The sequence below is a fragment of the Ursus americanus genome, chromosome 14 (genome assembly GCF_024610735.1).
Source record: "Ursus americanus isolate L20-20 chromosome 14, mUrsAme1.1.p, whole genome shotgun sequence".
Lineage (NCBI taxonomy): Eukaryota > Metazoa > Chordata > Mammalia > Carnivora > Ursidae > Ursus > Ursus americanus.
Genome location: NC_142140.1, coordinates 33706159 through 33722021, shown reverse-complemented (window position 1 = coordinate 33722021; position 15863 = coordinate 33706159). Strand labels below are relative to the sequence as shown.

The window sequence follows — 15863 nt, the reverse complement described above, 5'->3', positions numbered from 1 at the left end:
AGAAAGCAGTCTGCTGGTGGATGGGTATCTGAGCACATTCTTTATTTTAGCTCTGTGAAGGGAAGATAACCCAAGGCCAGCTTTCGACACTAGGTGAAATTAGATGAGTTGGTAGTCATTTCAACCGAACAAATGAATATGGTTAAAGGACACATGGGATGTTCAGAAATACAGAAAGCCTAGGAAAAGACATGCCTCAATCTAGACCACTGTTGGCCTCATGTGATATTAAAGTTAGATCATGTTATCAAAACAGATCACAGCCAAGTTTACAGATAGCTGGTATCTCTTAGATAATACTTATAGGTGCTGTTCCTCTTAAAAGGAATAGCAACCACAAGAACACCTTTGAGTTAAATACATCTCCATATCAATGATAGGTGCAAGAATTCTTCAAAAAGTTATTTAATAAATGTGTAAATAGATGGCTCTTAAAATTTGTAAGTCAATAGAAAGCTTTAAAAAAGAGTCATATAGAGATAGATGAGTAATAGTTGCTTCTGGGTCATCACTAGTATCCATGTGAAGACTCAAGGCAGGAGAGTTTCACATGACGGACAGCTGGTGAGTCCCCCATCCAACGCTAGTAGTGGGGGCAAAAGTCTCCACAGAATTTATAAAAAGTATTGCAGGTGACCACCTCTATTCAGCTTGAATCATAACTTTTCAGAGGATGGGCTGAAATTGTTAACCAGTGTAGCATGAGTGTGTTATACTATGGTCTACAAACATAAGGGTTATACTATACTAAAGAAATACAGGAAGAAATTGAGCTTACAAAGCAATGCTTCCTTCCACGTTAAAAGGCCAGAGCTTCCTCTAAAAATGAAGTGAAGGAAGCACTTTATTTGCATTTAGCAATGCCCTTGCCTTTTCAAATTATAACGTGGGTTCTTTAACCTAGAATGGCAGCTCCTAATGGGGATTAAAAGTAGACAACAGAATTGGACCTAATATATTTTAGACACTGCAGAAAAAATATATATATATATATATTTGAATAATCATTATCTGAACAAGTTCCTACCATGGCATTCTGACCCATAAAACTAAAAATACACAGCAATTATTTCCCCTTATGGATCTGTTGACTTGAAATTAGCTTCCCCAAAAGGTGGGGAAGTGACTGACCATTTCATTCCAAGGAACAACTTTGTCCCCTCTCTTCATGAGTCAGGAATCTAACTCTTGAAAATGCAGATTGGTGTGGATTTAATGGTTTTAGAAGCTACTTATAAATATAGGGAAGAACACTGTCACTTTCAAAGACATCCACCAGTCATTAAAAAATTCTATCAAAAAAATATCAATGAGCATTCTCTTCTTAATGTAAAGATGTAATTTTGCTGATTAAATCAGTCAGTTTAAGGGCAAATCCAGGTATCTGGTTCTGCCTCAACATATTTCTGGTAACTTTTAGAGCAACTCTCAATCATTTCACAGAAACACAGAAAAACGGGAAAAGAATATTTCAGAAATGTCTGTGTTGCATATTAGATCAGTAAGTTCTGAGGATCCCCCAATTATGTTTTCCTACATTTCCACATGTAAGGAAATTTCTCCACAAATGGGAATAATCAAAACAAAATTTGGAGCCTCACTGATGTGGGCAAGCCTTGGAATTTTGATCTGAACTGACTTTGAAAGCCTGAATCAAACACAAAAGAGAAATCTGGTCATGACTTAGGACAAGTAGTACATAACAATACCTAGTGGCTATTTTAATTATAGAATTTAGAACTATTTCAGGAAATAAGGAAAAGTTTCAGGTTAATATTATATTTAAAGTTAAGAGCAAAAAGAGACTTAAGCCAAACCAGGAATTGATAGTACCAATATGAAAAATCACAAGTTTATTAATAATTCTCTTGTAAAGTTTAGACGTTGATTATTTTCAATAGGATTCTAGCTCATCATTTCAAGTACCCAGAAAGGAAAGCATTAACTTTGGCCCAGAAACCTGCTGTGAAACTGGGCAGGGAATATTCAATTATAATATTATACAGCATTCTTTCTTTGAAATGGGGCCTAACAATTTTAAAAAATCATTTCTTTCAAAATAAACAAATGATTAGTCATGATCTTAAAGCACAAGCAGAACACTAACTAATGAGTCTGATGGTTTTTGTTCCCTGCTGCTTATGGGTTTTAGCAATAATTTGTTAAATTTATGCACAGTGAAAATATATTATTCTTGATTGCAGCACTTTTAGGGGTTTAAACATTCCTTTCATATCTGAGCAGCAGAACAGGGCATATAAACTACTTTAAACATTGTATTTTATTTCAATCTTCTAAAAGAAGTTCCAACCTTCACATAATTCTGGGCTATGAACAAACCTTACTTTTAAAAATAAAGGTTTTAAGGGTGATTATAGAACTTCTACATATTATAAAATTTACATTTTATTTTAACTCCAATTAATTAATACCAAATATAAAAGATGAGCCTAAATAATACATTCAAAATCTAATAATGATGTATCTTTGAGTCTTACACTACTTAGTTCTAGAGGAAACTTCTTTTACAATTCCAGCTATGTACATCCAGAATAGTCACAATTTTCATATTATAACAACTATTCCAAAATGAAACTTTTCTCACAGATGGAACAAATAGGATATTTTTAAATAAATGAACGAAGTTCAAAATAGTTTTTTTTATGTTGCACATATACAAAACAAAAAGAGCCAATTGTATGCTTAACAGTTCTTAAGACCATTTAAACAAAAATACAATTATAATGTAAACCCTTTTAACTATGGAATGTCATCAAATTAGCAAAGTAAAGGAACTGAACTAATTATCTGGATGTTCTGAAATAAAACATGTGACTTCAAATCTTAAGTGTTATTACAAGTATTACTTGAGTTCTTTAGCTCAAGTCTGCAGCAAGTGTGCAGTGAGTGTGTTTGTGTGTGTGCATGTGTTTATATATGCTATGTGCATGCTGGGAATTATCTCTTAAATATCTGTAATTTTCCATTGTGTTGGGGGGACTAGTCTATGAGTGAATCAAATAATTTTCATAAATAGTCCCCAAAAATCACAAAACTAAACCACCGTACCTGAACAGTGACTGTGAAAGCATTTATAATGCAGTCCACCATGTCCTTGGGATTATAGGTCCTATGATGACCTATAAATCAGGAAGACCTCACTGAACATTAAAAAGATTTTTTTCTCTTTCTACACTGGAAAAATGCTTGGTCTTTTTCTTGTGAACTGTTATATAAAATGTAAGCCCTGCAAAAGATGTGCTTGCAGAAAAGATAGGATTTCAATGGATAGTGACCAGGCAAGGGGGGAAATGTGGAAGCACATTAGAGTGGTCTCAAGTGTGCCCTGGCCAGTTACAAAGTTGTCCTCGGTGCCTCCAAATCAGTCATTTGCCTTGCAGCAACAAGGATACTATACAGCGCACTAAATTAAGAAGCCAAATCAGTCATTTGCCTTGTAGCAACAAGGATACTATACAGTGCACTAAATTAAGAAGCCAGAAGCTCTAAAGTTTTATTAAAAATTTATAAGAGACCTCTGGATACCATCTCTGGGCATAATAACTACTAGGGCTACGGCAAAGAAGGTATTTGGGACTGATGAATAAGCCATATTATTTGTCTGGAATTAAGAACTAAGGGAAGAAAAATAATTTAACTGAAGATAACCTGCATAGTGTTTATAACGACAAGACAAAACTCCTCCAGGAGTAGAGACTGGTAGTTAAGCTACAGAAAGGCTATTATTATAAAAAATAATAAGGATACAAAGACAAAATTTTAGATTCCTAAGAAATGGCATTACAGCATCACTTAGTACCTGGGTGACTAAAGTAATAGTAAAAGAGTTTCAAAAGTAGGTTTATTTCTATTCTAGGAAAAAAGAGTTCCCAGGAAGACTTCAAAGCTGAATCTTTATTTACTCTGATTTAGTTTAGATTAATGGACATAGATCTGACTGTAAAATGACCTTATTTAACAACAACAATTAAGTTATAATTCACCAAAATTTATAGGGTGGCCTTATTCAAAATAAACATACAATAATAAAAGAAATTTCCTAGGTACCAATAACTAGTTAGAAAATAAAAGGAGAAATATAGCATTCATCAAAAATTAACCTCACATAAATTTTTAGTAACTTAAAAATTATATATAGATAGATATACCTATGTACATATAGATATATCTATATAGATATGGAGATTAGTAATGAGATATATATAGATATATATATATAGATAGATACAGATATATAGTAATACTTAGAACTATCCTTGAAATATCACAGGCCTATAATAGGAAAATGTCAAACCTTTACTGTAAAAGATCTATGAAATAAATAAAAGTTGTATCAAGTTCATGAATTGGAAGAAATAATATTGGAAAGATATCATCCTAAAATTATTTTATAGGTTGAGTATAATTCAAATTAAAATCACCAACAGTTGTGCTTTTTAGTTGACAAGGTGATCCTGAAGTTTACTTGGAATAACAGAAAATTAAAGGCTAAGAAGACTAAAACAAAATGAAAAGCAGAAAAAATTACAGTAGAATTTGTTTCACTAGATACTTAAAAATATTATAAAGCCACAATAATTAAAATTCTGACCCAACAAGCAATAGACATTGATAAAACTGAACAGTTCAGAAATCAAGACATTCATCCAGATGAAAACTTAGTATACAATGAAATAGTATGAAGAACAGTAGTTAAAGAATTACTTGATAAATGGTGCTGGGATAATTAGATGATCATTTAAAAATATATAATGTTAAAATTTCACCTCTTGACATGAATCAAAATATACTAAAGACACATAAAGGGGTTAAACTGATGTAAAAAGTAACATTAAAAAGTTTTAAATGTGAGTGCCTACTCTTGAAATCAGAGAATGGCTTCTAAGCCTAAAGAAAATGAGAAAATTCTAAAGGGAAATACAGGTCAAGAAACCTAAAAATAGTCTTCTTTATTAAAAAAAAATTTAAATGAGGGGTGTCTGGGTGGCTCAGTCGGTTAAGCGTCTGCCTTTTGGCTCAGGTCATGATCCCCGAGTCCTGGGATCCAGCCTTGAATCTGGCTCCCTGCTCATCAGGGAGCCTGCTTCTCCCTCTGTCTCTCCCCTCTCTCGTGCTTGCTCTCTCGCTCTCTCTCTCTCAAATAAATAAATAAAATCTTTTTTAAAAATTTAAATGAAATGAAATATTGCCACAAATCTGACAAAGTTTCTATATAAAGTATAGAATGACTCATACAAACCAAAGAACAAAACGGTAAACTCAAAAACAAGTGCTTATATGACCAAAAGAAATAGTTCACGGAAGAAAAATACAAACAGCTAGTAAATGTTTTAAAAACCTCAACCACTCTAGTGATTAAAGAAAACAAAGTCAAAATGACAAAAAAAATTCCACCTATGCATTTGTCTAAGTTATGAAAAATGACACTTGTTGGTGTTGGTCAGGGTGTGGCAGAAAGGCTGCCTTTATCCAGTGCTGAAAAAAAGTTCATGGTAGAAGGACTCTAAAATGCAACACAGTAAGAACTATCAGGAGCTTTTAAAAATCAATGGCCAGGAATTTATTCCATGACAAATGTAGAAATGTGGGAAGATGTATTTCAGAGCATTATATACTGGCAAAAAAAGTGGGGAGGGAGATAAGCAACATTTGGGGAATGACTAAATACAGTGAAATATCACATAATAAAATAGTGTTTTGGAAAAATAGTTACTGGAGAAAATGCTGATGATATGTTATAAAAATAGAATATACAATTCAATAAACACTGACACAATTTGGTGAAAAGAAAATAAGAATATTAAATGAGAAAAAAGAAGAAAGGAGAGATAGGGAAAGCAAAAAGGAAGAAAAGGGGGAGGGAAAGAAGTGGGAGGAAGGAGAGAGAAAGGGAGAGAGGAGAGGATAAGAATAACAAAAAAGATGTCTGGGTAGGGAACCCCCCAAATGCTCCTAGTGATTATCTTTGTGCCAGGAGGTGTCTAGTCATTTTATTTTCTCTTATACTTCCATACTTTTGCAAATTCTCCACTGTGACCATATGTTACTTTCATAACCAGAATAACATGATTTTTTTTTTTTTAAAGACTGTTAAGGAAAGAAAGTCCACCATGCTGCATCCCTATCAGTCCAAAAAAGAAATGGACCCGGAGAATATCTGCAGACAGGGAGAGTTGAAATAATGAGAGGCTGGCTATACTGCCAGGATGCCAAACCAATGGGTTAGCTTAATTAATTCAAGGAGAAAGGTTAGTTTTTGCTTCCTGGAGACCTGCCACTGTGGTTGGAAAGTCCAATAAGTGCCGTATCATCACTATTTCTGGAAATGGTCTTAAAGTTAACAGAGCTATTTCTTTGGTCCTACCTATTCTGACAGGGATGCTGAAATCCTGTCATGTTTCTGATAACTCTTTGCTGCTCCCCAGTTGTCCTGCACATACCCAAAATGTGACATACTTAGGTTTTCTTCCTGTCCCCAACTAGTAAATGTGAAACAATTTCACTGAGATTATTTTATATTTTTTAAAAATGATCTAAAGAAAATACTCATTTTTCCCCAGGGTCAATTTTCAAGTTTAAAGACATTCCAGTCTTGTCTTTCTTCACCTACCCATCGTCTAGAGCCTGCTTATTAACACTCCCATTCAAGGGGTGCCTGGGTGGCTCAGTCGGTTAAGCGTTTGACTATTGATTTCAGCCCAGGTCATGATCTTGGGTTTGTGAGATCAAGCCCCAAGTCCAGCTCATGTGCTGGGCGTGGAGTCTGCTTAGGATTCTCTCTCTCCCTCTGCCCCCCCCCCACCCACAAAAAAACTAAATAATAATAAATAACACTCCCATTCAAATGTTAAGGGATAGGAAATTTGGATTATTTTTCCCACTCTGCGAAAAATCGTATTTGTGGAAAGAGGTTAATAAAGACGCACCAATGGAAATTGAGAAATTCTGTTTGCAAAAATAAAATCTGTTTTAAAGAATGGAGGGTGGAGGTTGAATCTAATTAAATACACCCAAGCATCTTGTGTATCATGCTGTATGTATCCTGGAATAGCAGCTTAACAAAAAGCTGTTGGCTGAATTGTTTCCTTTATCTATGCTATTCCCTTTTCCCATGAGGGGAATTCATAAATAGGAAGTAATTAGAATGCATGATAGCACAGATCACATCTGCCAAATGACGAATTCTGGTCACCTTTAGGTAATATTTCACCCAGTTACGCCAGTTGAGTTGACAAAACAAAAAGGTCTTTCTTCTTTAATAAGTTAAAGAAACAAATAAACTGCTTCATATAAATGCACACCTGTCATTAGGATAAAAAAATCAGTGGTGGCATCTGGGCCATTTTACATATATTTTTACTAGTTACCTGTTTTGTGTATCATTAAGCTATAATCAAAATTGTTACTATCTGTTATTAGGAGGCTATATTTTAGTTTTTCCTCAGCTAAATGACATGTTTTTAACTCTTACAAAACCCACAATAATGTGAGGCATTTACCAATCTCAAAGAGCATAGCCCTATTTTAAAATCTAAGCCTATTTTAACTTCTATCATTTGAATGTAATTTACATTGACTTGCTTGCTATTTTACAAATGCTATCCCTTTTCACATAGGTAACTCTGAGTTAGAAGGAACTAAGAAAGAGTTCCATGAGCCTAGATCTGCAGCTGACCTCCCCTTTTCTATAGCCTTAAAGTTGAAGTTAAGAAGGAGGTAAAATCAGAGCTGGCAATATTTTCTTAAGTTCTTAATTTTTAAATTTCATATTCAAAAGAAATGGCAGTAGCCTTTGCACAGGTCATTTCTTTTGACAGAACAGAAATGGGAAGAGACTCATATATATTTTTGAAACCTCCCCAGTATGGCACACCATGACATGTGATCAATAGATCCTCATGCTTTGATATGTTACAGCGGGAACTTTCAGAAATGACTTACTGGGTTGTACATCTGATTGAACAACTGCTCAGCTTGCTACATTGCAAAGTTGGGGAGGCATTGAAGCACAGACAGGGAAAGAAGGAAAGATCCAGAAAAACAGCATTAGCTCAACAAATCCAGTGCATTTGCACAGACGAACTGGTTGTTAAAAAAGAAGAAATTTCAGTTTCTAAACATTCCACAGTGAAAGTGAGAGGCTCTAGGGAAATAGAAATGTTGACTTTGGCTCCTAAAAAAGAATAGCTGGAATAAGAAATTTAAGGTTTGTGTTACTTTCCCTTTCTCAAGTTAAATAACCCATGAAATAAAGAAAGCTGTCCACTTTTGATGATACATGAAGTGCTGGCCTCTAGCAATGAATCAGAAGAAGTACTTTTGGCCAAGCCTGCAATTTATTAACTGAACTTCAAAGATGGTAATAATAAAAGATTAATTAAATCTTATCATTGAGTTTATAGCTCTTCTTTTATATTAACACAAGCCTGAAGTTTCTATTCAGTCTAATTTTAGGAAAATATAGATCAGCAAACAGCAGGTTAGCAATAGCAAAATATCAGTAAGCAAGACATTACAGGATTAACAGTAAATGGGAGAAGAAAAAAATTAAGTCATCAGGAAGAATAAAGGGAACCAAAATACAGTATTATCCTTTGCCCATTACCAGCTTCTACTGTTAGTTCATAATTAATAAAAATGTAATTTTTAGTGACTATCCTATTATGTTCCAAGTGCTTCAGAATTTGTAAAGCTCTCCAGTCTATTTTGTGTAGAAGATTTAAATTTTTGTGGATTTAAATGTACTGAATATTATCTTAAATATCACTCTCAGGTTCTATTTCTTAAATACCTACATCATTAACTTGGGGCTCAACGTCAAGGTGTAGAAGGTGAAATACTGTAGGAACTTTCACTTTGCTTTAAGCTGAGACATGTGCGTTTGAAGAGCCTGAATTTTTCATTTGTTTGACTTTGATGAAGTAAATGATAATTTTACCATGGTTAAAAAAAAGCCACTCTCCTCAAAGATGGTATTAATTGGAAAATTACCAAATCATAACATTTTGATTTGTTGCTTCTCGATTGATTTCTAGTTAGATAAGGTAAAATTACTTCTACATATTGAACACCACATACTCTTTTGAAAGACAAAATTATCCACATATCACTAATGAGGTTCTTCTCAACCCCTGGGTATCTACTTAAGATTAATGAATGCAGTAATTTGTAAAGCACACTCATAACCCATTGCTGTGCATCGTGGTTACTATCATTTTATCAACCTCATTAATATCAGGAAAACTTTCCTCACACATGAATATTTGATGGTATTGTTTTTAAGATGTGGGATGCAATGTGTAAGGAACAGTTCCTTTTCTGTCTATAACCATTTTTCATCATGAAGTATGTGGAGACCTAAATTAACAGTCCAATAAAGGGTTAAAAATAACAAGGCATGTGAATGTTCTCCACAAACTTTCATGTAAAAACTCACCTTACCAATGTCAAGAACTGTTCATAAGACAAAAATAAATTTAAATCACAATTTGGATCCCATTGTCTCTGGCAAACAAGGTTTCTGTTCAGCTAAACACATCTACGATGTTGTGTATATTTTATGGCAAAAATACATGGACGCTCACAAATCTTGAGCAAAATTCCATTGGGAATTCATGGTTTATTTATGACATAATAAAACTATTATGTTTTCAGCTTTCATTTAGTAACCCTTTATATTTTATTCACAAGTCACATACCCTTTTATTTAAAAGGAGGCCCAGACACTCCTTAAGCGTTTATAGCTGCTTATTTTTCCATGAGTAAATGATGTGTTTATATGTATATTCACATACTGTTGGCTTATATTTTCAAATATTTCATGTAGATCTCAATTCTTTTTAAGGTGATGGGTACTTGAGGTTTTTACGGAACTATTTATTAGCAGAAATTAAAGACTACTAGAAAAAGTATTTTAAACTTTTGAATTTAGTTGATTCTAGAGAGCCAAAAATAACAAAATAGCATCTGCAGGTTAGGCATGAAAATATTTAAATTATAATTAATTACCTTATTTAATTTCACTGTACTATGCGTTTAGGAGATAGTATAGCAAACATTATATACTTAGAAATAAGTTATCTTTTCATAAATTAAATAGGTCCTTACAGCAAAACAACCATATTTGTCACTTTAATCATGGTGATGTGGCAGAATGTTAAAATATTGTCAGGAATAATGCTAAAATGTTTACAGGATTTGCTCTGCGAATTTCAGCACACAATGTGTACCTGAGAGTTTAAGGAAACCACATGCTCTGAGTGATTCCTTGGGCAAATCAGAGCTACGTTGAAAGAAACTAAATTGAAATGCATAGACGTTCACTTATTAAACTAGTCAAGTCATATACATGGAAACTGTAAGTGTCAATACGGGACACTCCTCCTTATAATTATTAGAGGGTTTCAAATTCCATAGGTGACTTATACTAAAAGGGAGTATGTTGAGTATGTATCTGCAGAAATAATATATGTGGTGGCCTCAGTTCCACAATGACTACACAAAATTGATGAAGCTATCTTTCATGGCCGGATCTAATTGAGGTCCTCCTTCTTCAGGATTTCAGCACAATGCAACTAAGATAAGCTAATGCAAAGTGAGTCAATGAAGTTCTCTCACAGTTATCCTAGAGCTGCCTTGTGATCACAAAACTGTTCATTAAATTAAAAGTACCTTTCCGAGGTTCATTTCTTGATATGTACATGTATGTATAACATATTACAGAACACATTCTTATGTGTCAAGAATGTATTATAATACACTCAATGCATAAACAGCCAAGTCAATTGCCACTTAAGCACCCTCAAATGGGCCATTTAAATTCTTCTATTTATTGTTCGAGACTTCTGCTTAACTAGATATCACTTGAAAAAAGTGAGATGCTGAGTGGATTGGAAAGTAGATTTTGCAATACAGTGATTTTCTTGCTGTTTTGCTGTAGATGGATTTGATCTCTATTTTTTTCAGTAAGGAGACTTTACTAGTGTGAAATTTTTCAGGACAATTTCTAAAATTCCGTGAACAGAGTATAATCACATTTCAGTTATATATTGCATCATACAAAATAGTATATTCAATTTTTAAATATTCAGAATAATTTCTCCACAGATATATGATGCTTTAACATCCCTATCATCCGTATCATATATTTTCATAACTTTAGCAAATAAATCCCCATTCCAGTGTGCTATAAATTATACATAGTCAAATTTCATTATATGCTTTGCTTGATTATTTAGATTCTTATCACCTCTTTTGAATAAGTTTATAAGTTGTCAAAGGGAAACAAAATGCTTAAACTCATAAAGTTATGAGTTTTATGTGAACAATGAGTGCAGACGTACCAAACAACACAGGGAAAAAGTCAAAGGAACAATGCATGACTGGAAATGTACTCCACAAAAATGTCCAGTTCAGAGAAAACATGTTAATGCTTCAATGTAAAGATCCTGTTTTCTTTTCCAAAGTCTTCTACATTCAACAAGCTTTCTAAGATATTAAGGTCATTTTTGGTTAAGTACAAATAGTCATCCCACAGATATCCTAGGGAATTTGACTATTTGGGTGGATGTCTAGAAATTTGTTATTGTCAGGTAAACTTTTACAAAGTTCTAATACAAAAATTGACTTACTTCTGAAGGTAGTAAAAGTTTATCAACATATAATGGGACCCCAGATTCTCTGATTTGTTACAAACATTTTTATTTTATTTTTTATAGTTGAGATTTACCCAGAGTACCAGCTTATTTTTACAATATATATATATTTTACTTCCACTACTATTTTCATCTATTTTTCAAGTTTTTTTTCATACAGGAAACCTAAGATATTTTTTCAGGTTCACTGGCCAATTTGATGCAGACTTCATAAGTTAAGAGTGCCTAATTCTCTTATCGGCAGACAGCAAAAGATAAGGGATTTGTTTCTTTGCAAAATATCTCTTCCTTTTCCATTTTATAAATTCATTGTAAAATGAGCATTTTTTTTTCTTGGACTTCACTTACCTTTTTTAACTGTGCTTCCAATTTGCTACATTCCTCTTTCTTTTGTTCAATGGCTATTTCTAGAGATTTTAATTTGGAGTCCCTTTTCAGCCCTGCTGAGGCTAATGAAGATGCATGTTCCTTGAGGTCAATTAAACTAGACTGAAAGGAAAGAACACTAGTAAGTAAAACACTGCAATTTCTACTACTCTTCAATTTGAATACATTGATTCTCTGCATAGTAATAAAGTGTGCATTAGACAGAAAGGGTAAATATAGTCTTACTAAGGTAACAATAGCCAGCTCTAGCCAGGAAATTAAAATTGGCCAGCTTACAGAACCGAGCAGGATCTAATTGCAGTAGAATCAAATGTGACCAAATGGTGTGGTCAGTAAATGCATGTTTCACGTCTCAAAGTCATGCTAATGATGTAAGTCCCAGGGTGGTCTTTACATGTCATGGCAAAACAGACACTCTGAACCTTCCATTTACGTTTATTGCTGTCAAGTCGTGCAGACTCTAAGACAAATATGAAAGAAAATACTAACTTTAATGCTTTCCCCCCCCAAGGGCAAATCAAATATAAAAGAAGCATCCTGTTAAGTTTTTTATCAAATTCCATTTCTTTAATGGAAAAATAACCAATTGTTTTTAAAATACCCTCTATAGAATCAAAGATAAAATTATTTTTAAAATTTAGAGTAGACTTTACATCCCAGTCCTTGGTAAATCCAAATTCAACAGATATAATGAACCAACTCAGACATGGGTTTGCCTAAATTGTTCCACTCATCAATCATGCCCAGAAACCAAGAGCTCCCCTGGACAGTCTGAATTTCAAAAAGTAGAGAAGTACATATGTGCATATATCATGGAACATAACTTTGCTTAGCTAGGAAGGCAATGTCTATTACCAAACATGAAACGATTAGCACCATCTAACAATGTAACTAAAATATTCAGTTATTACCCCAAATCAGACTTTGTGAGTTTCCTTTATATCCATTTGCAGCACCTAGAAAAACACTAAGCACACAGTGGCCACTCAGTAAATGATGTTACCTAATACTTTGTGTCTGGGCTACTTCCTGGGCCCTGGAATAATCTTGTTGATGAAATAACACCACCATCACTCAACAAACTATCCAGTCCTAACAACCCTCTGAAACAGAGTAGCCACTCTCATTTTTCAGGTCAAGAAATTGAGGTTCACATGAACTGTCTTCTCCAAGGTTTCTGACCTATTAAAGGAAGACACAGGTCTCAAACCCAGAACTCTGACTTCAATTTCAATGCTCTTTATCATACCACTCCCACAGAAATAATAAAGGACCTTGCAATCTAGGCATTTTGTCATGCAAAGGTGATTATCACCCCAACTAAATTATAAGCTGACAACAATTATATGTTGTTTCTCTTTACATTTTAAATTGCCAGGTCTGATAGCTATATGCATCAACTTGGCTAGGCTATATAGTTCCCAGTTATTCAATCAAACACTAATCTAGGTGTTGCTATGGAGGTATTTTGTAGATGTGACTAACACCTATCATCAGTTGATTTTAAGTAAAGGATATTATTCCCAAGTCTGGATGGGCCTGATCCTATCAGTTGAAAGCCCTTAAGAGCAGGACTGAGATTTCCCTGAGAAGGAAGAAATCCACCTGTGGACTGCTGTGCCAGTTCCTGTCTGGAGTGTTTTCAGCCTGCCTTCCTGATGGCCTACCCTATGAATTTCAGACTTGCCTAGCCAGCCCCCATAACTGTGCAAGCCAATTCCTAGCAGTAAATTTCTTAATATGGTTAAATTTCTTAATACGGTTCTGTTTTTCTGGTAGAACCTTGACTGACACACCCATCCCAGTGGCAGGCACCTTACTATACAGGAACAATAAATGTTGGCTGAAATGCCTGTCTGAAATCATACAATGTAGGCACTGTTTACAAAATTATTTTTATTTAAAGCTATGCTCCACAATGTTATCAAGATCTCTTTTCAATTTTAAGTGTATATATATATATATATATTTTAAGGTGCAAATCCATGAATAACACTTGCAATCAGTTATTGGAAATGAGGTCAAAGCTTCCATGCCATCTGCCACATACCAACTACAGTAATTACAGATCCCCCAAGTCAGATGTAGAAGTGAAATAGTAGGAAGAGAATTCACATTTTTTATTTTCATATCAAAGAATAAGCTCCTCTGTAAAAAACAAAAAACTAGTGTGCTTACATTTTAGGGAATATGCATTTTGTTTCTATTACTCATCAATTCTCCCACTCTTGGAGTCCTCATTTAGACAGTACTTTAATTTGTATAGAATTACCAAAACCCAAGGGCTGAGGTAATAATCTGGGGCTGGAAAATGGACAACTATGCAGTAATATTGACCAACAGGAGGAAAGAATCTCTAACAGCCCTAAAGGAGATAGACATTTCGCATGGACAAAAAGAAGTGTGAAGGGGCCAGTTGTGGACAATGGCACATATCTCAGAGTTTTGGAGGCTGAACAAAATAACATGCAATAATGCTTCTCAAGCTTCTCCATCAAAGTATCCCTAAGTAAACTAAAGGAGTTATAGGTATCCCTCATTGCATGGAGAGTCTAGCCCAACCTATCCTCTCCATAATCCCCAGGCAAAAAATTTCTTTAAAGTATATTGTTTTACTTAAAAAAATGCAAGTAGGATTTGTATTCTGCATCTACGTTTGCTCTAGCATGAAAATACTGTTTTAAATTATTTACCATAATGTAAAATAAATATTCCAGAAGAATAGCCACATTTAACCTATACTTTGTGTACAGCATGGTACTGTATCCACTAACCTGGTGATTCGGTTGAACAGCACAGATGAATGTAAATCACCCAACACAAGGACTGGCATATAACAGGCCCTCAATAAGTGGAGATGTCATTATTGAGATTGTTGTTATCCCAAGCAAAAGATCATGGGACATGGAAAAAATACAGAATCCTCTAAGCCACACAAATGTGGTAAGATATCAAGAAAACTTTCCAGGAGCTACATTGTTTGTGGTTAGAGTAGAGAAGAGGGCATAGGGCATCCTGATGAAGGGAGTTACGGTAAATATTTTCCTTCGAATTCAGACAGCTCTGCCAAGGAAAGGTAACTACGTCCCCAAAGCCTTCACATAGCCCCTCAAACTCACTCTCTAGTCTCTTGAGGCTCCCATGAATAGGACTATCAGTATGGTTCATTTGTTTTTCCAGACTCACCTCTTTTTCAGTCAGTTCAGCTTGTAAAGCATTGACCTTCTCTTTCAGATCTTTGTTCTCTTTTCGGAAAGATTCTATCTCTTCTAATCTTTCCCGATCATCTCTCTCTCGCTGTTCTTTCAAACGCTCAATTATTCTCTCCTGTGAGGCAATTATCAAAAAAGAAGTGAGAAACCATCAATGTGTGTGCCAAGACACACTACAAAAGGAAATGGCAGGCGACAAATGTAGGAAATGCTCTACACGAGTCAATACACGCAAGATAGTCAAACTCGGGTTTGTGAAGAGAGACTGTGCATAACAGCATTTGGGAAAGACAAGCAATATGGCTTTTGGCTTACTTATAAAAGTCAGCATCACAACATTGCAAGAGACCTTAATGTTCAAGCTCTGAGACTGTTCTTGGTTTATGGTGGTACTTGGGAAATTCCAAAAGCAGTTCCAGAAGGGGGAGGTTTAGGCACCAAGACCCTAGACTTATTAAAGCCTTTAACGGACAAGTGGAAGAAGCAGAATGAACCTCTTGGTTCAACCCTCTTTGCTTGGCTTTCCCATTTGATATCAAAAAAACTTCCTTGGTTTCTGAAGACTCTTCTCTGGCTAGTAAGTGGGGCA

At 34.6% G+C, this 15863-nt stretch overlaps 1 protein-coding gene across 2 annotated transcripts in view; it reads right to left on the bottom strand.

Annotated features, from left to right (window-relative positions):
- Nucleotides 1-15863, bottom strand: part of ERC2 (ELKS/RAB6-interacting/CAST family member 2) — an 858173-nt gene that overhangs the window by 460728 nt on the left and 381582 nt on the right. For both annotated transcript variants that reach the window (XM_087866956.1, XM_087866957.1), the window contains 3 exons: nucleotides 15249-15389; nucleotides 12024-12164; nucleotides 7963-7998 (listed from right to left, as the gene is read on the bottom strand). In XM_087866956.1, the coding sequence (XP_087723082.1) occupies nucleotides 7963-7998; nucleotides 12024-12164; nucleotides 15249-15389 (318 nt within the window). The remainder of the gene's footprint in view (nucleotides 1-7962; nucleotides 7999-12023; nucleotides 12165-15248; nucleotides 15390-15863) is intronic.